A 27,231-nucleotide genomic window follows, 5' to 3' on the forward strand; every position below is an offset into this window, starting at 1 on the left:
CTATTTTGCTCCAGTTGAGTTCCCCGGAAATTGCTAACCCTGTGAGTTCCTCCGCCACCCCTTCGGTGTCAGATGTTGTGGCCGTCTGACGCCAGGCCTGCACCCGTATGCTTGTGGAACGTGTGTGTAGGCTGGGTTCCATATGTGTTGGTCCCCTCACGGCGACCCCATATGTGTATTTCCACGGTACCTGCTACCCTACTCGGCTAGCCCCGTGTCTTTCCCTTGACAGAGCCCCGCTCTGTCGTCTCTGGGTGTGTTCTTTCCCCCCTGGGACCAGGTTGGATCCACCCCAGAGACTGCCATATGTTGCACTACCCTGATAGGTTAGTCCTTATGAGTATTCCACCTCTCCTCCCTTGGAGGACGTGGCTCTGCAGTGTACCATCTCCCGAGACGGGCATGCTTTCCCAGTGTTATCCAATAGTCACGCTGAGTGGGTCTTGCAGGAACAGCAGTGACTGTCCTTCCCTGCCGGGAGCCCTGACTCCCACACCAACATAGGAGTGGTCCAGCGAGCTCAGGCAGGGCGCTGGAAGGGCCAGCATCCCTGGCGTGTTGGTAGGAATCCCAATTCGTCGGTCAGTTCCGATGTAAGTTGAATGTGACCGACTGAAAGGGAATGTCTCGGTTACGTATGTAACCCTCGTTCCCCAAAGGAGGGAATGGAGACGTATGTCTTGTCGCCAGGGGCTGTGCTTCAGCTGAAGGCCCGAGTCACTTAGTCCTCAGTTGAAAAGCAATGATGTGGTATTCCACTTCCGTATTTTTACCCGCGTTGCGGGGCGGTGCTTGGAATGCGTGAACCACATGCCAATGTCCATTGGCTCATTTTTAATCACTCGAAGTAGAATGGTCTCTGAAAACAGATCCCAATTCGTCGTTCAGTTCCGACGTACGTCTCCATTCCCCCCTTCAGGGAACGAGGGTTACATACTTAACCGAGACGTTATCTTTTGTAAGGGTGTTTATCAGTCAAATTCATACAAAATTTTTAATTCAATAGGTAGGAAATATGATTAGTAAGAGAAATACTGTTAATGAGAAGACAAGCACTGGACTGTGGCAGGATAGAAATGTATTTATTATTCAGAATGCAAATTTGGAAGGGAAAATTTCAGCAGGCTGTAGCGGTGTAGCGGTGCCCTGCTTCACTTATCGGAAATAGGAAGTGTGATAAAGGCCTTTTGATAACGACATGGAATTTTAGACTTTACTTACCAGAAGCCGTCTTTCCCTCTCTTCAGAAGAAGCTGAGAAGATTATGCACTCCTCCTTGCACAGCAGTCACCGGCGTCGGTTACTCCAGGCATGGGGAAAATGAACACACAAAAGATCATCAAGTCTGAGATAAAATTAACAATTATCGCTTCAACAGCATCAAAATAATTCAACCTTTATTACATATTGCCGATTCATTTCCTTAAGTGAAACTAATTCTTTATCGGGTTGTTCGCGAAGAGAAATAGAAATTATGAATTAAAATGTGAATCTGTGTATAACCCTCTATTAACAGACTTCTAAATAAGACATAAGAAACCCAGTATATTAAAAGTGTCTCATCATTTCAATAAAAGAGGTCGTAAAGACTTGAGGCAAAAACATCAAATATTTCCATTTAAAGCCCTTTTCTGACTTTTACCACCTTCAAATAAATCTCAAAATACTCCTGTACTAAAACTATCGTTAAAGACTTTATCTTTACTTACCATAAACAGTGTTTCACTCAGTTCCATCAGAAGACGCTGGGAAAATGGCGGCTTCTCGCACTGGTGTCGTCCATGTTATTAACATGACATGCAAGCTCTTTAACGGCCTGGTTCCCTACCCAGCACCGCTGGGTTACAGATTAAGCATGACCTTCAACCCAAATTGGGCTAAATCAACCCAGCGTCCTTACCCAACAGTCTCAACCCATTTTTGTATACACTGTTACGGAACAGAGACTCACAACAAGGATGGTAATGATGTGAAACAGCTTTATTTAATTCAGAAGGTAATGGGAACTAACAGGTGAGTAGATCTGATGTTGAGGAATGCAGACAAATGGTGAATGGGAATACTAACAGTCCTTTTGCATTGCAGATGGAAGAGGAGCTTGTGGATGGCGTGGAAGATTACAGCTGAAGAACACACCTTGGCAGGGAGACTGGTGAGTTTCTGGAACTCGGAGTTGGAGGCACAAAAGATCAGGAAGACGATGGAGACACGTAACATACACTTGTAGAAAGTAAGTGCTGACAGGTAGGTGAGTCCTCAAACAAGACAAGACAATGCAAAAGAGTGAGGAGTGTGCTGATATGCTGCCTGTAGTGATGTGGGGATGAGGTGGAGGGTGATTAATACTCTGGTGATCATGACTGGGTGATTGCTGACTGTGAGCAGGTGAGCAGAAGAAGGGATGATGAAAAATGCAGCTGTGACCGTGACATTTACCTTTAACTGAAACTGTATTTAATTCAGCTGCCTAGGGGAGTCCAAAATTGTCTGCACACCAGATCTGAAAGCACTTCTCAGCCTCTTCCACCTTCTTCTTCTCCTCCATCTTATCTTCAGCCGTCTGATCATCAGTTCTTCTGTAATAAACTCTGACAAGCTCTTCATTGAACCTCTTTGGCAGGAAACTGGACAGCTGTCAAAACAAGACAAATATCACACACCATGAGTTTTATAAAGATCATGGAGTAAACTCACTGAGCCCAACACTGAAAAAAAGAGTTTCAAGCTCCAGTCCAAATTGTTTACCAAAAGTGCATTGGTAAGGAATAAATGACACTCATTTTTAAAAATGCTGCAATGGTCCGAGATAAAACTTTCATGAGAACCTGATAATCTTTAATGGTAGAAGCTTGATTGGGTTTCCTCTTGCTGTAGAAATAGACATAATCAATGGGGTTTTTGTCCTTCATGCCGTGATCCAGATCAACCACCTGGGTAAGAGATGAAATAATGAAGATATGAAGGCAAAGGTGAATATAAGAGTGTGTAACCCTGGTTATTCCCTGCTTTATGCTCTCTTCTCACGACTCCCCACTGTTTATGTTATCGTGAGATTTGCCCAAGTATCGCGAGATTTGATACGGAGGCCGCGTCATTTCCCTTTAAATATGGCGTGTGCGCTGTTGATTTGTGTGTGTGTGGGAGTCGATGTGGTGAGCTGCTGCAGGTAGGCGTTTAACCCTGTAATTGTATTATATTGATTCACTAAACTACCGGTCTTGAACTGTTATGCCTGTCAACCTTTTTAGATGCCTCCATTTCATGTTGAGACTGCTGTGTTGAGTGATTTAATGAGACGGGAACTGGTGAGTGTCATTTGTTTGTATCATATGGCGCTAAAAGACTAGTGCTCTTGTGTGTGGCATATATGAATTTATTAGCCAGTGCTGGCTGTACTTATTTATTACTGAATCAGATTTCGTATATGTATATATTATGTGCTTAATTGTATCGAATTTATATGAATAATGCACTAATATTTGATGACATTTATAGCAATATTGATGTTTGATTGTGAAATGGTTCACTATTTAATGCTGAAATTTTGGATGATATTGTTTATTTATAGAGTACTCTTGTTGCTATATGCAGGACAAAGTTGAATCATGTACATGACGATGATGATGATATGATTGATTGATATGATTATGATAATATCATGACATTATGATATTAAATGATTGTTATTTCATTGAATTGAATTCCGAATTGAATTGATTGAATTCAGTGTTATTCATTGCTTGGTCCTGTTTATACAGGCCAGGTTCTTGTATGGATGGCGAGCTACTAGGCCCTGAACCGAAGATTAAGAGTGCAAGCATCTGCCGGTGTGGTAGGAGGCGCTGAAGTTGCTTCCCTCACACACCCCCGCACACTATTATACACTTCCATATATTTTTGCACATTCATTTTATTTTATGGACTGATCTTTTCATGAACATTAACTGATTGTCGGACTTTGCCCATTGTGTGGGTGTGCATAAACGGCTGCTGAATCCAAGCACTTGAATTGTTGCGTATGAACTGAACTGAGAACACTTAGATCTGTTTATTAACAATTATGAACTCAATACTATCTTTGTGTACATGTAAATATTGTAATTGTCTGTCAACTTATGTCACTGTAATATATCACATCTTTGGGTACCGCAATCTTGTGTCTGTGTTTCATTAAGCACAACCTTTTCCTCCCTGAGCTGAATTTGGTTCTTCTGATACTGGTCCAATATTCAAATCTACTATTGCAGTATTTATACACGTTACAAGTGGTATATAACTTACATAAACTGGTAAATCTCCAATGTTCAGGCAAACGGCAGGGTCTGTAGGTTTGTACTTCTGCACTGCGGCTTTCCATGTTTCTGTCAGCTCTTCCTGAATTTACAGTTTTAGAAGGTTAGTCAGTTACATAGGGTAAATCAAACTACATTGTGTTTTTCAGTTTCTGTCCAACCTTTGTTTTGTTTTCCTCAGTAAGACGAGCTTCTCCCACAAACTTTGGCAGTTTTCTTCTGCCGATCTTGTCCAGGATGTCTCTGGATTTCTTCAGGTTCTCAGTAGTGGAGGACGAGATCTGCTCAAAGATTTCATCTGACACAAGATTCATTATCATTAACTAAAATAGACTTTTCTGACAATGTAGTGTAAAAGTATTATCAAATAACTTTTTGCAGACAGTTACATAATTTTTCTGATGGATAAAACAGAGCATGGCAGAAAAAATAAAGCTAATTTATTTTAACCTTATTCATTTAAATTAATTGTTTAACAATCATTTTGAGTAGAGGTCCCCAAAACCAGAAGTGCTACTCATATTATATAATGTGGTAGACTTGTTTGGAAGGTGTATACATTTTTGAGTTTTTCTGCTTTCAGCTCACCTGTGAGTTTGCTGTATTCCTCTGCTGTCTTTATGGCTTCAGAAATCTTCAGCATATCTTCAGGTTTCCCTTCATGAAGGTTACGATCAGCTAGTACGAGCGCTTCTGAAAGCCTAAAACACAGAAAAACATATGAACTAGTGTTTAAAACATGTATAAAGAGCGCAGTCAACTGAATGCTGAATTTTTATAGGAAGAATAAGTGAGGCAGGAGGTTTAATTTTGTGTGATCTCACATCGACTCAAACAGAGAGACTCACATGTCTTCAATGATGTTGCAGATCTTGTGCTGGTAGGCCTGGCGATGGAGAGTGTATCGGGTGCGAAACATGTCATAAACATTATCTGCTTCCTGTTAGACACACAAACACCAGAGCGTCATAGATCCAGTTCCCATAATGCAGTGTTCACATTCAAGAGTTTTAAATGTCATTTTGACCTGACAATTTAAAGCAGAGAATAAAACTACAAAAGAGATTTAACGACTGAAAAAATCAGACACTATTATTTGTTATATTTAACAAATGAGCTTTAAAACTCTTTCTGAGGTCTTTAACCTTACACTTTCGTGTTTGTCACGTCCTCATAGGTTGCTGTAGGAGCCAAAATGTGTATGGCTGGGTGATGTTATTCTTGTTTTGAACACTGAGTGGCGCTGTGAACATTACTGAGAGATCAATGTATATATGTAGCCTTCCTTATGCTGTAGGTAGGTGTTTTGACCCGGAAGGGCAAAAAGGTTTTGACCGCAATAGCGGTGAACGTATGTAAACTTCCCTTGGGATGAATGTATTGAATACAAAAATGGACATTATGCACTGTGGTGTTTGTGGAGCCAATAAACTCTGTATAGTGATGCAACAGGAGAATGGTCTTCTCGTTATTATGGACGAAGTAAACAACGTAACACCAAAGAAAGTGAGTCAACCTAACTTTTCCGGGACCAAGACAACTCAGTAGCTTAAAGTATTAGATTTAGCTCCTACAGTTGCAGTGTGTGTTTGTTAAATTAATTGGAGTATAAATGGGCACAAACCCAGCTTAATCATGTCAGACACCAAGCCAAGTGCGTGTGTGGGACCGGAAACCCGATCTGACCACACGTCACAGGCCGGCAGGCCCAACACCAAGCCATGTGCAACTTTCTCGACCACAACCACGACCGAGTCAAAATAACCATGCAAGTTCATCAAATCTTCTTCAGTCAATGCAGAGGAAATCGATTACAACTTCAACACCAAGACTTTCACCTGTGATTGTACATCAGATACTCTTCAATCTCTCAGGCAAATGCAAGTAACGTACGATATACTAAATCGATGTCTAGTTAGTCAAAGCTGTGAACCCCTTGGTTCAAACAAAGGAGCTTGCAATCATAACTGATGGTTCTCCCAGGTGTTTTTCATAGCTTCATTCCTCTGTTCTGATCTGGTTCTTCAACCACTTTCACTTTCCATTCTACCCCATATGTGTGATCTTGTGTGTGTGTGTGTGTGTGTGTGTGTGTGTGTGTGTGTGTGTGTGTGTGTGTGTGTGTGTGTGTGTGTGTGTGTGTGTGTTTATTTTATTTTAGTTGTTGTTTGTGATTTAGTTAATAAAACTTGTACGTTTGGTTCTGACACCCAGCCTGCAAACAAATTTTCACTTAAATTATCGATTTTGCTACACACTCTTAGCGCTATAAATGCAAAGGCAGAATTATTTTTCTGTGGCCATGAAAAAAACCCTTCACTTAGAATTAATTAATAATCAGTCCTGAGAGTTCACAGGATGAACTGATTGATTGATTGTAATGTTAATGTAGCTGCATCAAGTTACTCTCATTAACTGATTCAAATGTTCATGATGAAACATTATTAATATTTCCCCTTTGAGCTAACTCGCTACATAGAGTAGATGATTCTTGAGTATACTCAGTATGCCATATTCAGTATGTGTGTGATTGGTTAGTAGTGTAATTGTCTTGTGCACCTTGTCTCTGAAGCAGATGTGATTTCTCCCGTTCACTTCACAGACTCGAGCGAACTTCAGCAGACGATGATGGTCAAAGCTGTTTCGAATGCCGAGGTGATGACAGTCTCTGTGAGATTTAAATATCATATATATATATATATATATATATATATATATATATATATATATATATATATATATATATATATATATATATATATATATATATATATATATATATATATATATATATCATAACATTAAATATCGTCCCCTTGGAATTATAAGGTTCTATCTGACATTTTTGTCAAAATTTAGTTATTCACATATTCTAATTCTGTGACAACTTCTTTACATTATGTGATGTAGTTTTTTAAGTTTTTAAGCTTTTTGGAACTTTTTATTAAGCAAATAAAAAGGTTCTTTCTACACAGTCAAATGGAATGAAAAAAATGCAAAAAACTTTAAAGCTCAATATCTCCAAACCAGTCGGAATGCAGATAGAACCTTATAATTCCAAGGTGGCGATATGTATTTCAAAATGCAAAATGTCTAATAATAATTACCGTGCAAAATAGTCCCATTTGTCCACATCAATGCCGTTCTGTTTATTTGCCACAATCTCATACAGGAAGGATTTGTCTTCAGTTCTGCCCTTGTATGTCCACTGAAAAGTAAAGAAAAAGCTGTAAGTAAATCAGACTTCATTCATGCTAACACATCACAAACAGCTGGAGTATCAGTATAAACAGCTGGAGTATCAGTATGAACAGCTGGAGTATCAGTATGAACAGCTGGAGTATCAGTATGAACAGCTGGAGTATCAGTATGAACAGCTGGAGTATCAGTATGAACAGCTGGAGTATCAGTATAAACAGCTGGAGTATCAGTATGATCAGCTGGAGTATCAGTATGAACAGCTGGAGTATCAGTATAAACAGCTGGAGTATCAGTATAAACAGCTGGAGTATCAGTATGATCAGCTGGAGTATCAGTATAAACAGCTGGAGTATCAGTATGATCAGCTGGAGTATCAGTATAAACAGCTGGAGTATCAGTATGATCAGCTGGAGTATCAGTATGAACAGCTGGAGTATCAGTATGAACAGCTGGAGTATCAGTATGAACAGCTGGAGTATCAGTATGATCAGCTGGAGTATCAGTATGAACAGCTGGAGTATCAGTATGAACAGCTGGAGTATCAGTATGATCAGCTGGAGTATCAGTATGAACAGCTGGAGTATCAGTATGAACAGCTGGAGTATCAGTATGAACAGCTGGAGTATCAGTATAAACAGCTGGAGTATCAGTATGATCAGCTGGAGTATCAGTATAAACAGCTGGAGTATCAGTATGAACAGCTGGAGTATCAGTATAAACAGCTGGAGTATCAGTATGATCAGCTGGAGTATCAGTATGAACAGCTGGAGTATCAGTATGAACAGCTGGAGTATCAGTATGATCAGCTGGAGTATCAGTATGAACAGCTGGAGTATCAGTATGAACAGCTGGAGTATCAGTATGAACAGCTGGAGTATCAGTATGATCAGCTGGAGTATCAGTATGAACAGCTGGAGCATCAGTATGAACAGCTGGAGTATCAGTATGAACAGCTGGAGTATCAGTATGAACAGCTGGAGTATCAGTATGATCAGCTGGAGAATCAGAATGAACAGCTGGAGTATCAGTATGAACAGCTGGAGTATCAGTATGAACAGCTGGAGTATCAGTATAAACAGCTGGAGTATCAGTATGAACAGCTGGAGTATCAGTATGAACAGCTGGAGTATCAGTATGATCAGCTGGAGTATCAGTATGATCAGCTGGAGTATCAGTATGATCAGCTGGAGTATCAGTATGAACAGCTGGAGTATCAGTATGAACAGCTGGAGTATCAGTATGATCAGCTGGAGTATCAGTATGAACAGCTGGAGCGTCAGTATAAACAGCTGGAGTATCAGTATGAACAGCTGGAGTATCAGTATAAACAGCTGGAGTATCAGTATAAACAGCTGGAGTATCAGTATAAACAGCTGGAGTATCAGTATGATCAGCTGGAGTATCAGTATGAACAGCTGGAGTATCAGTATAAACAGCTGGAGTATCAGTATGAACAGCTGGAGTATCAGTATGATCAGCTGGAGTATCAGTATAAACAGCTGGAGTATCAGTATGATCAGCTGGAGTATCAGTATAAACAGCTGGAGTATCAGTATGATCAGCTGGAGTATCAGTATGAACAGCTGGAGTATCAGTATGAACAGCTGGAGCGTCAGTATAAACAGCTGGAGTATCAGTATGATCAGCTGGAGTATCAGTATGAACAGCTGGAGTATCAGTATGATCAGCTGGAGTATCAGTATAAACAGCTGGAGTATCAGTATGATCAGCTGGAGTATCAGTATGAACAGCTGGAGCATCAGTATGATCAGCTGGAGTATCAGTATGAACAGCTGGAGTATCAGTATAAACAGCTGGAGTATCAGTATGATCAGCTGGAGTATCAGTATAAACAGCTGGAGTATCAGTATGAACAGCTGGAGTATCAGTATGATCAGCTGGAGTATCAGTATAAACAGCTGGAGTATCAGTATGAACAGCTGGAGTATCAGTATGATCAGCTGGAGTATCAGTATGAACAGCTGGAGTATCAGTATGAACAGCTGGAGCATCAGTATGAACAGCTGGAGTATCAGTATGAACAGCTGGAGTATCAGTATGAACAGCTGGAGTATCAGTATGAACCTGCTGGAGTATCAGTATGAACAGCTGGAGTATCAGTATGAACCTGCTGGAGTATCAGTATGTACCTCATCAACTGAAGCTTTTGCCCCTTCGATTAACTCTTTAATGAAGGCGACGTCTCTATTGTCCAGGCCGTGCTCTTTCAACACATTCTCATTCTCAGCCTTCAAATTCTTCACAATGTCATCAAACATCTGCACTGACATCTGCTCGTGCTGCAGTAAAGACACAAATACAAATAAATTAGAGCTGCAACTAACGATTATTTTTTCTGTCGACTAATCTAACGATTATTTTTTCGATTAGTCGACTAATCTAACGATTATTTTTCCAGATTAATCTTATTATTCTTTTTTACTGATTATTGTATTTCAAAGAGGGTAGTGAATTTATATATTATTTTAACATGAAATCAATGAATGATGACAATATTAATTGTATTTCAGGAAGGGTAGTGTACATAGTATGCCATTTTATAATGAAATATATGAACACAAGAAGCTTTTTAAACATAATATATAATGATACTATTCATCATAAAATGTATACAGAGTAGGCCTAATTAGGAAAAGTTGTTTACTATAGTAGTTGAGTATGATTTACTTATTGATTTGTGTCAATAGTAAACGAAAATGCACTTGTATTTATCTGCAAAAGGTTCACATACAGGAGCTTTCAGCATAGTTTTAATGTATAACTAGTCGTCTATTTTGAAGATACATGTGCATAAACAACGACTAAAGCTGCCAGAAGTTTTTGCCCAAACTTCAAAGACACATTTAAATGATTAAAGCTAGAGGCCTATCTTAACTTTAATGTTACTTTAATCATGTAAACTACCTATATACAGCAAGTTATTATGCATATGTGTTTGGGACAGAGCGGAACCAGGTCGCATTAACAGGAGATATATGCAGCCCATAATAAATAAAAGCACGAGACGTACTGGGGTCGGAGAAGAACACCGGAAAATGTGACCGTCTGTTGCAATACACGCGCCACGGTTCAGCTGCGCGAGAGAACACTGGCAGCAGGGTTGCCAGGTTTACACAACAAAACCCACCCATTCGTTACTCAAAACTAGCCCAAAACAAGCCCAATCGCGTTTCGGGGAGGTTCTCTGGTAAACATCGCGTTCGGGGGGTTAAATATGTGTGTTTTTTTGCTTCAACCCGCGGACATGAGACACAGCCCGCGGCAACAGTGTAGAAGTAGCCCAATTCCGCGGAAAAAAGCGGACTTGGCAACACTTACTGCAGTGTGAAAGCTCCCGCTCTCCACGCGCACAGCTTCTGCTCTGCCACCGCGTGCAGTGTGAAACCGGAGTAACAGAGCGAACAAAGCACAGTTTTATTCGGCTTCTGTTTAAAGTACTGCCACACTTTTGAATGCCGCGGTCTGGCTTTATATGATAAATGATCATTTTCACTATGCCCGGGAGCAGAAGCTGCCATTATTCTAGATCTTCTGTTCCATTCTAGAACGTAAATAATGTGCCGCCGACGCGTCGACGCATTTCACGCACGTCGACGTATTTTCGTAGTCGACGTCATCGACGACGTCGACGCGTCGTTGCAGCCCTAAAATAAATACAGCTGAGATAATAAATAAATATGTTACAGAGCCCAATTGCACTGAGTGTGTGAGCAATGTGTCCATTCTCACCTTCCACTTTTCAGGAATGTCATCAGGCAAGCCTAAGAAAAAGAAGCAGGTCTAATGTGGATTGTAAGTCATGTTATGCACATAAACAAACTCTTTCAGGTTAATTTACAAAATGTAACAATAGCCTTATTCAGATGGGACACACAGGAAAATCCCCAGTGTTAAGGCCTGTTCACACCGGGACGATTTTTGCGTGCGTTTATCGCCGACGTTTAATGCCTCGTGACTAAACAATAGCCGCCAATGTGATTGTTCACACCGACGCACAAAACGGCAGGCGTAAAAGCGTCATTTAAAAAAAAAAAACGCCTCTTGCTGAGCACGCATTGATACAACGAAGAAGTAGTTAGTAGACTAAGAAGAAGATGAACAGCTAATGCTGCTTGCCAGTTACCAAAAAGTGTGTGAATGGTTTTGGCCAAAGACATAATATGTCTTGTGGGTTTTGGCAAGCACGTAAATACTGTCTCTCTTCTTCTTCTGTATGACAAGCGAGTGTCAGAAGCATAAAGTGCCGCAGCACCACCTTGTGTACTGGGAGCGCTATCTACTGAATTTGCACGTTTACTCAGCGCAGTGAAAATCGCTTGGGTTTGAACACTCAAGACGCGCCGAAAAACTTCACGAAAAACGCTGGTGATAAGCGCGCACGATATTCGTCCCAGTGTGTACAGCCCTTTAAATGTACATATAGTATGTGTCCATGCTGCATGGTGTTAAAATGACACTGAAGCAGTGTTGAAGTTAATGAGATAATTGTGTGATTAATTAAGTGATAATTGACCACTAGTGGTGACACCTGATGGTAATAAACAGAATCATTGAAGGAAAGAGAAACAACAAGAAAAGAAAAAAGAGACACAACTGACTTCCAGCCATTACACATTATTACACTTATTATTAACCAGTTTGACTTTATTTCTGTCAAACATCTACAAAAGTTCTTATTGAGAATTAATAGAGGTTTAGATGTTTATGTCTGAAGTCATAATGATGGTTATAAGTGTTTACTTTATTTGGACTCGAGACTTTTGACTTTTTTAGTTTCCTACCAAATGCGAATAGAGCGTCCAAATCGCGTCTACCGCATCTAGTTGGGCGCTTGAACATTTTTAATCCATTCGCGCGTCCGCGGCGAATTGGACGCCCGTAAAAATCGAGCGTTTGAAGCGAAATAGACGCGCGTTCAAGGCGCTCCAGGAGTAATATGTCAATCATAAAACACCACTCTGCCTCTTTTCATTTTCATTAAAAATATAAATTAAACATTAATAGCCACACAAATGTGGTCCAGGTAACTCCAACCTTATAGGAGTTAAATATCCTAAAAAAATGTAATTAAGTTGTGAAACTTCTCTTTGCCCTCAGTCAAAACGATTTGGCAGACAACAAATTATAGATTCATGACACCAAAGATCGACCGTTAGATCCACACAAGACGATCTTATGTTTAACCACAACAGAGCCAGCGGCAGACGTCAGAAGGACTGGCCGAGGAAAGGCTGTTCTCGCCGGGGTTATGAGCTGTGATTGCCCGGGGATCGCCTGGATCTCACAACCCCACAAACACAAGATTATTTTTTTTAAATAGGCGCTCTCTTTATAAATAAACCACAGATTTGAGCTTTAAACAACTACTTTCTCACCTGAAAAAGTCTTAAAACTACATTTTGTGACACAATAGTAGCATTTTTAAATTATGCAGGGTTTCTCATCACGTCACTTTACCACGTGACCACAGCGAGCAGGCTCCTGATTGGTTAACGTGGCACGAATTCACGCCAAAGTTCCGATTTTTCAACTCAGGCGTCAGACGTGAATTCGCTTCAAATGCGTGAATGGACAAAAAGCAACACTCGCATATAACGCGGCAATTGCGCAAGGCGCTCAATTCGCGTCATTCGCATGAACTGGACACGCGAATGAGGTGGAATCGCGTCTAACACGCCGCAGGGCCTCCAGACACGCGTCAACGCGCCTTTCCATTGACTTAACATTCAAATCACTCGCTCCTGACATGTAAGGGGGTGCACCCCTTTCGGGCAGCTCTTGCATCAAAGACAGCACCAGTGAAATGTCACAGGTTGCTAGGTCTTCGCTCCGGGCTGCACACCAGCCTGAGAATACGGGCCATTTAAGGGCTTAGAGGCATCTTGTAGATCGGGCCCCAGCCTTGATAATGGTGCTCAATAACCTCGCTGGGAGGCTCGTAGGCTCCTGCCAAGAGGCCAAACATGGAAGGCCCACAACTCAGGTTGGGGGTGCCACATTGTACCTTACGCTTGGGAAAGAAGGTCCTTCCTCAGAGGAATTGGCCATGTCAGCAGCTGAATCATCTCGGGGAACCATGACTGTCTCCACCAGAGAGGGTCCACCAGAAGGACTGTGCATCTGTCTTCCCTGAGGGAGCAGCGCGACTGGACAGGAACCATTCATTCAAGCACCTGCGTGTGGGATCCTCTGTGGCAGACCACTCTAAACCGAGCTATTCCATGGCTTTTGATAGGATGCGGATCATCTCGGCATCCATCCATATAATTATATTAATTAATAATCAATTAAAAGACATATACGTCATACGTGATTTACGCAAGCACAGCACATGACCTTCTGTAATGCCCACGTCTAGAAAATACACACTCTCACATCAGATCTTACTCCCGTTCGAATCGGTATATGGAATCACAGACATTGAGTGATAAGAATTGTTACTCAAATGTGGTTTAGAAAACTAGTCCCGTCCGAATAGGACTAATGACATGAGTAAGAAAGGTGTGTCCACAGAGACTTACCTCTTATTTTTTTTATTTTTTTGGTTTCAGGAATAACCAGACCATCAAATACATGGGAACCTGGACCATGACCTAAAAATAAAGAGACACTTGATACTTCTAGGAATGATTATCATAAGTCTGTGCTCATTTGACGAGGGCTTGGATGAGTTGAGACTCAAATAATATTGGATTATTTTCACTTTCCATAATCATACTCACCCAAGTCGTGACACAGTCCAGCGATCTGAACACACAGGAAATCCTGTTTGGTGATTTTGAGCTCTGGCTGATTGTCATGAAGAATCTTGACCAGACAACCTGCTAAATATGCCACTCTAACACACACACACACACCACAGTTTACTACTAAAAACACTGAATCTAGCAAAAAAATTAAAAACAGTTTTACACTTGCATGTCATGTAAAAACATCAGCATCAGAGAATCGTGAACGTGCAAATGTAGTCAAATTATAGAAATATTAACTTTAAGGGCCAGCTTTACTAAAAGCTTGCAACCAGGCAAACCCTCTTTTGGTGTTAAAAAACTACTGTCAGGATTTACTAAAGACACGCAGTGGAAAAATTTGTGCTGAAAATGCTTGGACAGGGTTATTTTAGCATTTGATCTTATTGCATATGCATTTGTAGGAGTTCCCCTTTCAGACGCAAAATGTATGAGAGGAAAGTATTTAAATGAATCAGGCAAGGTGATTTACAAAGGTTTGCACTCGTCAATTAGTGGTGTTTGTGCCATTATTTATATCCCCCAAAAAAGCGCGTCTTCAACCAGACGCTAACAGGTAGATTGCGTTGGTCATCATGGAAATGATCCAGCTGTGTTCACTAATTTGCGTGTGCGTCATCAGTAGATCACGCGCAGAACTTTACACTCCCATCTGTGCTTTTTTTGGAATTGCGCTCTCATGCTAATTTGCCCTGTTTAGTAAATCTGGCCTCAACAGTTATTAACTTAAATATAATTTCTTAATCAAAGTAAAAAAAAAATTATGAGTATAATATCTCACCCAAGAGAGTGCTCGAAGCGATTGTGAGAAGCGCCCGGATACACTAGATATGTTCCTCCGAGCTGTTTGATATGCCGGAGTCTCTGAAACTGAGGCGTATCTGTGATCTTCACCAGCAGGGGGTGCAACTCAATGTGACCATGAATGGGGTCATTGAAAATCTACAGGATACAAAACACACCGGTTCATCGCACGAACATTCAATGCATTTTGTGACTTAGCATGTACAAAAACCATGTAGTTGCAAAAACTACTTTTGTGGGTGAATTCACAGAGCAGTTCATGAGTGAAATGCATCCTGACTGGTGATATGAGTAATTTAATAATTTACTCAACCAATTCTTTTCAAGCAATGATTCATTTAGGAACAAAGTGCTGCTTGTTTGAGTTTGTTTTGTTGCAAAAATAGAGAAGTAAAACACATTTATGCAATTTCTCCATGAAAGGTGCCTTCTGTTATCCACAAAATGATACGTACATTCATACTTATGTCCACAAAAAGGAAAAAACTTCCCAGATACACAGTAAAATCCCCAGTGTTAAATTAACACTGCTCAGAGCACATATGGTCCCACTCTACAGAGCAGGCATGGGCAACTCCAGTCCTCGAGGGCCACTGTCCTGCAGAGTTTAGCTCCAACCCTAATCAAACACACCTGAACCAGCTAATCAGTGTCTCCTGGATTACTACACAATAAAATCCCCAGTGTTAAATTAACACTGCTCAGAGCACATATGGTCCCACTCTACAGAGTGTTAAAGTAACACTGAATCAGTGTTAAAGTTAATGAGATAATTAAGAGATTAATTAAGTGATGATTGACCATTAGTGGTGAACACCTGATGATAATGAGCAGAATCACTGAAGAAAAGAGAAAAAAGAAAAACACAAAAACTACGACTGACTATAAAAAAAGACATTAAATCTCTGAGGATCTCAGCAGAGGAGAATTAAACAACAGCATTACCAGCTTCACACATTACAAACCAGACTGAATTTATTTCTGTCAGACGTCTACAGAAGCTCTTATTGAGAATTAACAGATTTTTTGTTTGATTTTGTTTAGAAAATTGTTAGTTCTTAATGTGACCTTCATGGTGAATAGTGTTTTGTTTAGTTGGGCAGTTTGGTGACTTTTTAATATTCGTGTTTCTCTGGCTGCTGTAACTGAGTTTGTTATGGCAAGAAAAGCAAGAGTAAACACAATCAGATGCTGTCGGCTGCCCGATGATGAAAATATGATCATTGTGTAGTAATTCAATTAATCGATTTTATATGAGTTTATATGAATTTATTTTAGTATGAGCAATATACCATTAACTTTTTTTTATTGTGATTCTAGAAAAGATCCAGCAGGGTTTTAATCAGAAGAGCTGAATTCGTTTTGAAATAGATTGTACACTAATCACTTCTAACTCCTGCGAGTGTAACTCACACACACACATCAAGAATAAGCCTATGAATCTCAACAATGGTGACATGCTTCATGCCACAATGCATTCTGGGAGCCATAGATGAGTTTTGCGTGACGTACCCAGAATTAATTGCGGCATGAAGCATGTCACCATTGTTGAGATTCATAGGCTGATTCTTGATGTCTATGTGTGAGTATAACTCGCAGGAGTTAGAAGTGCTTATTATGTGATGTGTTATTAAACTGGAGTACAAAACTTATGTACACATTTTTTGATAACCATTTAGTTTATGTGAAGTAAACACTGCTGGATCTTCTGCTGTAGAGTCACAAGGCTACTATAATCAATGACTCTCAGGAGATCAGCAAATAAGGCACTATATGATGATAACAACTGTATCATCAACAACAAGCCAACATCATCTGTCATCAACTTGTCATCAAGAATTTTCTCTTGCTGTTCTCACCGTAATAAACAGTTACAGCGACCAGAGAAAAAAACTGCTGACAAGTCAAAGGTCAAGAGCCCAACTAAAGCAACACTAATCACCATAATGGTAACTTCAAACAACTTTTATTTTCAATAAAACATCAACATCTAAACCTCAATAAGAGCTTCTGTAGACATCTGACAGAAATAAAGTCAGTCTGGTTTGTAATGTGTGAAGCTGGTAATGCTGATTGTGGAGTTGTTTAATCCTCCTCTGCTGAGATCTTCAGAGATTTAATGTCTTTTTTATAGTCAGTCGTAGTTCTTGTGTTTTTCTTTTTTTCTCTTTTCTTTAGTGATTTTGCTCATTATCATCAGGTGTTCATCACTAATAGCCAATCATCACTTAATTAATCTCTCAATTATCTCATTAACTTTAACACTGATTCAGTGTTACTTTAACACTCTGTGGAGTGGGACCATATGTGCTCTGAGCAGTGTTAATTTAACACTGGGGATTTTACTGTGTAGAAGGCTACAGGCAGGTGAGTTTTATCAGGGTTGGAGCTAAACTCTGCAGGACAGTGGCCCTCGAGGACTGGAGTTGCCCACCCCTGCTACAGAGTGTTAAAGTAACACTGAATCAATGTTAAAGTTAATGAGATAATTAAGAGATTAATTAAGTGATGATTGACCATTAGTGGTGAACACCTGATGATAATGAGCAGAATCACTGAAGAAAAGAGAAAAAAGAAAAACACAAGAACTACGACTGACTATAAAAAAGACATTAAATCTCTGAAGATCTCAGCAGAGGAGAATTAAACAACTCCACAAACAGCATTACCAGCTTCACACATTACTAACCAGACTGACTTTATTTATGTCAGACGTCTACAGAAGCTCTTATTGAGAATTAACAGATTTTTTGTTTGATTTTGTTTAGAAAATTGTTAGTTCCTAATGTGACCATCATGGTGATCAGTGTTTTCTTTAGTTGGGCATGACTTTTTAATGTTAGTGTTTCTCTGGCTGCTGTAACTGAGTTTGTTATGGCAAGAAAAGCAAGAGTAAACACAATCAGATGCTGTCGGCTGCTCGATGATGAGAATATGATCATTGTGTAGTAATTAAATTAATCAGTTTTATGACTGAGTATGAGCAATATACTATTAACTTTGTTTTGTTGTGATTCTGGAAAAGATCCAGCAGTGTTTTAATCAGAAGAGCTGAATTCGTTTTGAAATAGATTGTACACTAATCACATTCTAACTCCTGCGAGATTAACTCACACACAGACAACAAGAATCTGCCTATGAATCTCAACAATGGTGACATGCTTCATGCCACAATGCATTCTGGGAGCCATATAATGGCCTTAATTGCTGATCTTCTAAGAGTCATTGATTAGCCTTGTGACTTTAAGGCAGAAGATCCAGCAATGTTTTCATCAGATAAACTAAACGATTATCAAAAAATGTTTACATAAGTTTTGTACTGCAGTTTAATAACACCTCACACAATAAGCACTTCTCACTCCTGCAAGTTTAACTCACACATAGACATCAAGAATCAGCCTATGAATCTCAACAATGGTGACATGCCGCAATGCATTCTGGGTAGATCACACAAACTCATCTATGGCTCCCAGAATGCATTGCGGCATGAAGCATGTCACCATTGTTGAGATTCATAGGCTGATTCTTGATGTCTGTGTCTAAGTGCTTATTATGTGATGTGTTATTAAACTGGAATATAAAACTTATGTACACATTTATTGATAATCATTTAGTTTATGTGAAGAAAACACTGCTGGATCTCCTGCTGTAGAGTCACAAGGCTACTATAATCAATGACTCTCAGGAGACCAGCAAATAAGGCACTATATGATGATGACAACTGTATCACCAACAACAAGCCAACATCATCTGTCATCACCTTGTCATCATCAATTTTCTCTTGCTGTTCTCAATGTAACAAACAGTTACAGCAGACAGAGAAAAAAAATGCTAACAAGTCAAGGGTCAAGAACCCAACTAAAGCAACACTGATCACCATAATGGTGACTTCAAACAACTTTTTTCAATAAAACATCAACATCTAAACCTGAATAAGAGCTTCTGTAGACGACTGACAGAAATAAAGTCAGTCTGGCCCAGATCTGGCCCACATCTGGCACTTGTGGCATACTGATCTGGCCCACATGCTGCGTGGAATGACGGCCCTTGAGTGGCCCACTCCTGTTTGCCAGATCTGGGCAACAAGCAGGCCAGAGTAATGCCACATGTCAGCCAAGAGCAAAGAAATAAACCAGAACTGTTGGAACACCATTTGTCATGGTGACTTCAGATGAAACACATTAGAGTTTGTTAATTCTCAATAAGAGCTTCTGTAGACGTCTGACAGAAATAAAGTCAGTCTGGTTAGTAATGTGTGAAGCTGGTAATGCTGTTTGTGGAGTTGTTCAATCCTCCTCTGCTGAGATCTTCAGTTGATTTCATCTTTTATCTTCAGTTGATTTCATCTAAAGCTGTGGCTGAAGTCAGTTGTAGTTCTTGTCTTTCTGCTCGTCTCTTTTCTTCTGTTCTCTTCTCTCCTTCAGTGATTCTGCTTGTTAACAGGTTTATTAAAGCTGAGCTGATTCCATATTTATTATACACAGATTTTGTGGCTCAGATAAGGTCCAGTTCTGGTTTATTTCTTTGCTCTTGGCTGACATGTGGCATTGCTCTGGCCTGCTTGTGGCCCAGATCTGGCAAACAGGAGCGGTCCACTCAAGGGCCGTCATTCAATGCAGCATGTGGGCCAGATCAGTATGCCACAAGTGCCAAATTTGGGCCGGATCTGGGCCGACACAATGTTGCTATGTGGGGGGTTACACACAGACACCATGTAAGGTGTGCATTTCATAGTATGAGCACAGTGAGGGCACTGAGATTACACTTTTAGCTGACTGTGACCTCACATTGTGACCACATCACAAGTATCTTGGGAGCTCACGGGGAGATCAATGAGAGATCAAATTGTTGACTGGGTTATTAGCAGAAATGTTACATGAGTACGTAGCTTACCTTCATTTGTTCTTTTGAGAAGTCTAAGGAGTATTTCTTCAGGATGTCTTGGAATTCATCCTTAATAAGCTCCCATAACTGTTGTTTCTCAGGCTCTGGAAAAGCAGGACATTTTATATATCCAGTGTAAAATCGCTCCGGTTACTCGCGTAGGCGCAGTAGCACTGCAATCTATGCAATGCTTCACTCTAAAAAGAGATGTGTTAAAAAACAACACACTGAGTGTGTTGATGGTATTTTGACACATGTTGTGTAGATATAACACACAATGTGTGTTAAATGTTACTCTGGATGAACAGCAGTGGGTGTTTTGGCAGCCAATCACATCATGCCTCTTTTTCAATGTATTTTTCAATGTCTTTTTCAAATGTTTTCTCCGCTTTTCACTTGTTATCACTGACCAGACTGACTTTATTTCTGTCAGACAGAAGCTCTTATTGAGATGAACAGGATTTGTGTTGATGATTCAGTGAATGTTTCATCTGAAGTCACCAGAATCGTGATCAGTGGCTCCTTTATTTGAGCTCTTGACCCTTGACTCTTTCACATCAGTTTTTCTCTGTTTGCTGTGACTGTGTGTTTATTATGCACACTTGAAGCAGCAGAAATTACCATGAGAAAACTCTGATCAGATGATAATGTTATCATCGAATACATTTGCTGAGCTCAGACAAGTGTTTGATATCTGAAACTTTACTGTAAAAAATATTTTGCGCTGTTAATAATTATTTTATAATATTGTTGTCATTATCTGCCCATTTGTTTTTAGATACACAGTGCACATAGGATGTTCTAGTCTATGGTGTCACACAGGCACACACACATATCAAGAATCAGCTCATGAATCTCAATAATGGTAACAAACCAAAAGCTTCAGCCCGCAATGCATTCTGGGAGTCACCATAGTACAAAACTCATCCATGACTCCCAGCATGCACTGCAGGATAAAGCGTTTGTCACCATTGTTGCGATTCATGATCTGATTCTTGATGTGTGTGTTTGACGAGTATCTGCTGCAGCTCTAAAATTTCTGAAAACATTGAATTTGTATTTTTTTAAGAATTCATTCTGCACTGCTGGACATCATGGACTAACTTCACAAAACTTTTATAGCTAATAGCACATAAATAAAGTAAATGTTAGAGGTGTGCGATACCGCTAGATTTGGTATAATACAGGGCCAGTATCGCCGATACCGATACCAATATCGATACTTTTTAATAATTAAGGTGGATGCGTCTTCAACCTAGATCTAAATGAATTTTCATGACTTTTAATTTGTTTTTGTGATTTGCATTTTGGGTTATTAATCAGTACTACAAAAGCTTTTGTTCAGAAACAACTTTTGGTTACTTCTGTTTTATTTAAATAAACAAAGTTACAAAATGATTACTTCACAAATATAAAAAATGTAAAAACAAAATCTCTTTTCAAGTAGCATGTTAACAAAAAATGTTTCTCCTCTTTAGTGCACTTCTTTTCAGGATTTTTTTCTTAAATAAACAAAGTCACAAAGTTTTACATACAACGCTCCTCTTTCTCTCTGCTGCCATTCTCCGCCTCTGACTGGCTGTTAGAAATGCGCGGCTGAGCGGCGCGCGCGCCTGACTGCTGGTGGTAGCGCTAGTGGTGAGTCACGTGACGGTACAACACAGGAGAGGGGGAGGAGAGCAGCGTCGAGCACGAGCAGCAGTCTTGAGAGCTTGCTCTGCTCTGTGACAGCAGCAGCATTTTGACAAACACGGCCAGGTCGCAAAACGAGAGAAACTGAAACTTAAGTATCGATATTTTCACGTTGGTATCGATCAATACCGATACCAACGTTGGTATCGATATTATCGATATTAGTATCGATCTGCCCACCTCTAGTAAATGTACACCATCCATTTAATCATAAACTGGATCAGATCTTGAGATTATGACTTGATCAAGAAACTTCTGATCGTGTTTTCTTTCATGCCATAACAAACATATTTGATTAAAATGCAGTTACAGCAGAAAGAGAAGAATTAAAAGACAAGTAAAGGGTCAAGAGCTCAAATAAAGGAGCCACTGATCACGATTCTGGAGACTTCAGATGAAACATTCAATGAACATCAACATCTAAACCTCTGTTCATCTCAATAAGAGCTGGTGTGTGTAGATTCATGATGTCTAAAACATCCAGGTAATACAATAAACAGTCAAACACTCTTTATTAAACGTCAATGGACTAAACACAAGTTAACAATACGTGTCAGTGTTCATCCAAACACGAAGTAACATGTAACACACATCTGACACACGTTGTGTAACTATAACACATTATTGTGTAAAAGGTTTCAACACACTTCTGTGTAAGAGGAATAACACATTAGTTGAGTTACAGGTAACACGGAGATGTGTTAAAGAAAACGACACAGGTTGTGTGTTAAATTTTACGCAACATGTGTTGTCCCTGAGCACACACACTACATGTGTTAACATCTACACAACATGTGTTGTCCCTGAGCACACACACTACATGTGTTAAAATCTACACAACATGTGTTAAAATCTACACAACATGTGTTGTCCCTGAGCACACACACTACATGTGTTAAAATCTACACAACATGTGTTGTCCCTGAGCACACACACTACATGTGTTAAAATCTACACAACATGTGTTAAAATCTACACAACATGTGTTGTCCCTGAGCACACACACTACATGTGTTAAAATCTACACAACACGTGTTGTCCCTGAGCACACACACTACATGTGTTAAAATCTACACAACATGTGTTGTCCCTGAGAACACACACACACACAATATGTGTTAAAATCTACACAACTTGTGTTGTCCCTGAGCACACACACTACATGTGTTAAAATCTACACAAAATGTGTTGTCCCTGAGCACACACACTACATGTGTTAAAACTGACACAACATGAGTCAATTTTTAACACATCTGGTTGTGTTGTTCTCAACACATCATGTTATAAAGCGCGACACACACCATCATTGTGCATTGTATGCAGTGTTTATGTTCTCAAACAAACAGGCCTGAGTAAATAAAAGTTATTTATATAGAATGTTTTATCAGTTGCTACATTTTAATTTAATTCAAAGCACAAACTCTGTCAACTGTTATCTCTTCATGATCTTTTCTCAAAAGCAGCATCGATGTGGTGTTGAAGTGTGAATAATTGAGTTTATAGAGTCATAGAGTTTGAAACATTGTACTTTGTGTGCACATGCGTTCTGTACTCGACTATTGATTAAATGCTTAATAATTTAGTTTCACTTTATTTTTAAAATTACATCTGATTATGTGATTACCTGACACAATTAGTGTGTTAAAATGACTTACACATTTATCGTGTTAAATTTGACACAACGTGTTGTCCCTGAGCACACTCACTACATGTGTTAAAACTAACACAACATGTGTCATTTTTAACACATCTCTTTTTAGAGTGTTGTTGGCGTTATCTCAGGGAACCAAGGTTACATTAGTAACCAGAGAGTTCCCTTATGATACAGTTCATTTACATTGCGTCAGTGTTTTCTGACTCTTATGGGGAAAGTACTGCAAAACGGCCCACTATTAGCGCAGAATGGAAAGCCGTCCTGCGAGTCCATAGGCTGGGGAGCTTGATGCCATGGGGCCCATGGCAGGCAAAAACCCCCCTAAATGTGCGATAAGACAGGCTTGAAATAAACAGTCAGCCCCGCCAGTTTTGAAAAGCCATTTGTCTGTCTAGGTGCACAGACGCAAACCAATCAGACTTCATCAGCATCATAAGCATCAGAAAACACCAACACAATGTGAGAGTACCATATTCAAAAGGGAAATATATTTTAAATAATTGTATTTCCTCAGTTTGTAAACACAAGAGAGCATTTCAGCAATGCATTTAGAGTGGATGTGTATGGGGCAAGACTTTCTAGAAAAGTGCAGCTTATATTTGTGTTCATTTTATCGCTAATATAAATGTTTGTATACAAACTATGAACAGTATTTTTTTCTAATTTAAAATTTTAGCAGTGGGACTATTTTTAGGAAAGTAGTTCAAGTGGATGAAGTTGGTTATGCCTTTCTGACGTAGTTTCTGTGGGCGTTTCTTTTGTCAACAGCTTCCTTTTTTATCCTTGTTAAATCTATCACAATACTCTTTTGCTGAACTTGTTTTTTTTTTTGATTTGTTATAAGTAACAGATGAATATTACTCTAAACATGAAGATGGAAGCAGGAGAGATGTATCACATGAACTTCAGTCAATTATATATACACATTATCAAAGTGAGCTGTGTGCATGAACTGCAAAATTAAATTAAATCATGTATGTCTTCCCTTACCTTCACTTTCTTCATAGGACTTTTTTAGATCTTGGAGATTTTTCCTGTGATCAGTGAGAGTTTTTTTGGTTTGTTCAGATCGAAGCATCTTCACTTTTGTCTTCTTTTTGTGGGTTGTTAAAAACTCAGATGAGGAGGCAATAAAGATCTGTACAACTGCATACAGATTTCATAAATCCAGCAACTCAACTCGCTGGATTACGTGATGGGGAAAGTCATTGTCATGAAACTATGAGGGTGTGTCTCAGACAAACGTTGAGCTTTAGTGAAGGGGAATGAGTCGGATCAGAGCGACTGCTGCTGAAAACACATTCACGAGGTGCTGATCACACAATATTTACTGTATAGTTCCTGTGTATGTATTTGTCTTACAGCTTTGGTAGAGGAGCCTGTTAAGCAAATATATGCAAATGTAATGCAAATATTACATAATACAATGTGAATGTTAAAGGGATAGGTCATGCAAAAATGTACATTTAAGTCATCTTTTACTCCGCTCATGTCATTTCACATCTGTATGAGCTCCTTTCTTCTGTGAAAAGATATTTTGAGAATTTTTTTTTAAATGGGGTTCAGTATTTCGACCAACATTCCTCAAAATATCTTATTCTGAGTCAAAAGAAAAGACATGACCGCAGTGATATAATAGTTATATAACACTGTGATAATGCTGAGTTCATTTGGTATATAATTTTTTTTTATACTGTATATCTTTCCTTTTAAACTTTAGTTCAAATCAGGTGTGTCATGTCAGTTGATGTGTAATGTCCTGAAAAACATAAGACACAAACACTCATCTGAAATACACACCTGAGCAGGTTCAGTCTGTAAGGTGAGGAGTGTTTTGTTTAAATGATCACGAACATAAAATTATTCTGTGGTTGACTTTAATGAAGTATGAATAGTCAGACAATATTTGTTTGAAGAACAGGTGGAGCAGCTTCAGATGATGAACAGATGATCTTTGTTTGAGCTTTCACTGGTGTACACGTCACTCATTGATTCAATGGACTTTGCAAAATAAATATTTAAATGAAAGTTTCTGTGTCCTTAAATAAATAATAGAGCTACAAATATAACTAAAATACAACAAGGATTTACAGAATAAAACGAGCAAAAGGGAAGGAAAAGCCTGTTTTCGGATCTCTTCTCTCACAAAATATGACCCCCCCCCCCCCTTCTCTTTCTTTTTTCTTTCTTGTTTCTTACTTTTCTAGAGACAAAATAAGATGCTCTGTTTGTAATTATAATACTAATATATTTTTGGCTCCATTGATTCCTGTTGTTTATTATAACATTGAAGCTCCAATAAAACAGTATTAAATTATTAGAGCTCAGAACACATCCTGAAATTATATTCAGATTAACCAAAATATTGCATTTGATTTCTGTATTCATAATTTACATTTGCATTAAAATATCTTATTCATAGCACAGATGGCCTTAAATGGCACACATGTACCTTTATAATCTCAGTACAGACTCTATGTGAGCAGTTAAAGAAGTCGTCATTCAGATTCACCTGAGGCAGATTAAACAGGTCAAACAAGGTTTCACAAGAACAATGAAACTTTCAGTGTTTTGATGTAATTGAGTCCAGTTAATCGTGTTCTTCTGTTCATGCAGGAACAGATGAGCAGCTGATCAGTGCTTTCATTTCCATTCATAAACACTTTCACTGTCACTTCAGACTTTGTGTTTGCTATTGTGTCATTTAGCAGAACAATTATTGAACTAAACATTGAGTTGACAAAATGACAAAGAAAGAAAACAAAAAAATATACTGTGCAAAACGTATACTCAAAAAAAAAAAAATAAAGGAGTACAAAATTGTATCTTTTAAGGTACAAGTGGCCGTCACTGGGGTGGGACCCTAATGCTGCTTTCACACCAAACGCGAATAGAGCGTCAAAATCGCGTCTACCACGTCTTGTTGGACGCTTGAAAATTTTGAATCCATTCGCGCGTCCAATTAAATCGATTCACGTTCAAGGCGCTCCAGGAGAAAATGTCATAAAATATCACTCTGCCTCTTTTCATTTTCATTAAAAATATATATCAAACATTAATAGCCACACAGATGTGGTCCAGGTAACTCCTACATTATCTTCACTGCATGTATATTTAAATATCCTAAAGAAATTAAGTTATGAAACTTCTCTTTGCCCTCAGTCAAAACGATTTGGCAGACAACAAATTATAGATTCATGAGAGCAAAGCTCGGCCGTTAGATCTACACAAAACAAACCACTACAGGACATCAGAGCCAGCGGCAGACGCCAGAAGGACTGGCTGAGGAAAGGCTGCTCTGGTTAATGAGCGGTGATTGCCCGGTGATCGCCTGGATCTCACAACTCCAAAAACACAAAAACATTTTTTTTAAATATGCTCTTTATACATAAACCACAGATTTGAGCTTTAAACAACTACATTCTCACCTGAAAAAGTCTTAAAACTACATTTTGAGACACAATAGTAGTATTTTTCAATTATGCAGGGTTTCTCATCACATCACTTTTCCACGTGACCGCAGCGAGCAGGCTCCTGATTGGTTAACGCGGTGCGAATTGATGCCAAAGTTAAAAATGTTCAACTCTGGCTTCAAACGCGTGAATGCACAAAATGGAACCACTCGCGCATAACGCCCAAGACGCTCAATTTGCGTCATTCGCAAGAAATGGACGCGTGAATGAGGCTGACCGCGTCTATTGCGCCGCAGGACCTCCAGATGCGCGTCAACGCGCCTTTCCATTGACTTAACATTGAAATCACTCGCTCCTGACACTACTCACGTTTGATGTGAACACAGCATTAAGGTACCTCTAAGTCAAGTTCAGTCCTAGAGAGCTGATGTCCTGCAGAGTTTAGCTTCAACCCTACCAAGCCACCGCAGTATAGGCGGAGTGTAATGTGGGCCTATGTTTGCAACTTGATAGGAACAGCT

The 27,231-nt window shown here is 39.4% G+C and overlaps 1 protein-coding gene across 1 annotated transcript; it reads right to left on the reverse strand.

Moving 5' to 3' along the window:
* Positions 1-1,960: 1,960 nt before the first annotated feature.
* On the reverse strand, positions 1,961-24,479 carry LOC307123544 (deoxynucleoside triphosphate triphosphohydrolase SAMHD1-like). Its single transcript, XM_079812103.1, has 15 exons — positions 24,288-24,479; positions 19,961-20,055; positions 15,045-15,205; positions 14,237-14,352; positions 14,036-14,107; positions 11,244-11,275; positions 9,644-9,793; positions 7,400-7,500; positions 6,852-6,960; positions 5,141-5,232; positions 4,881-4,993; positions 4,454-4,590; positions 4,282-4,374; positions 2,826-2,930; positions 1,961-2,632 (listed from the first exon to the last, which is right to left on the reverse strand). The coding sequence occupies exons 1-15, from the start codon at positions 24,373-24,375 to the stop codon at positions 2,468-2,470; spliced, it is 1,629 nt and encodes a 542-aa protein (XP_079668229.1). The 5' UTR covers positions 24,376-24,479; the 3' UTR covers positions 1,961-2,467.
* Between the last annotated feature and the right edge of the window lie 2,752 nt (positions 24,480-27,231).

This window comes from Gobio gobio (assembly GCF_949357685.1).
Source record: "Gobio gobio genome assembly, chromosome: 3".
In the NCBI taxonomy this organism is placed as follows: Eukaryota; Metazoa; Chordata; class Actinopteri; order Cypriniformes; family Gobionidae; genus Gobio; species Gobio gobio.

Coding starts and splice junctions, on each gene's coding strand:
- LOC307123544 (XM_079812103.1), bottom strand. CDS start 24,375: ATGCTTCGATCTGAACAAACCAAAAAAACTCTCACTGATCACAGGAAA. Junction 9,794..11,243: donor ACATTCCTGAAAAGTGGAAG/GTGAGAATGGAC, acceptor TCTTTACTGCAG/CACGAGCAGATGTCAGTGCA. Junction 7,501..9,643: donor CAAAAGCTTCAGTTGATGAG/GTACATACTGAT, acceptor TTTACTTTTCAG/TGGACATACAAGGGCAGAAC.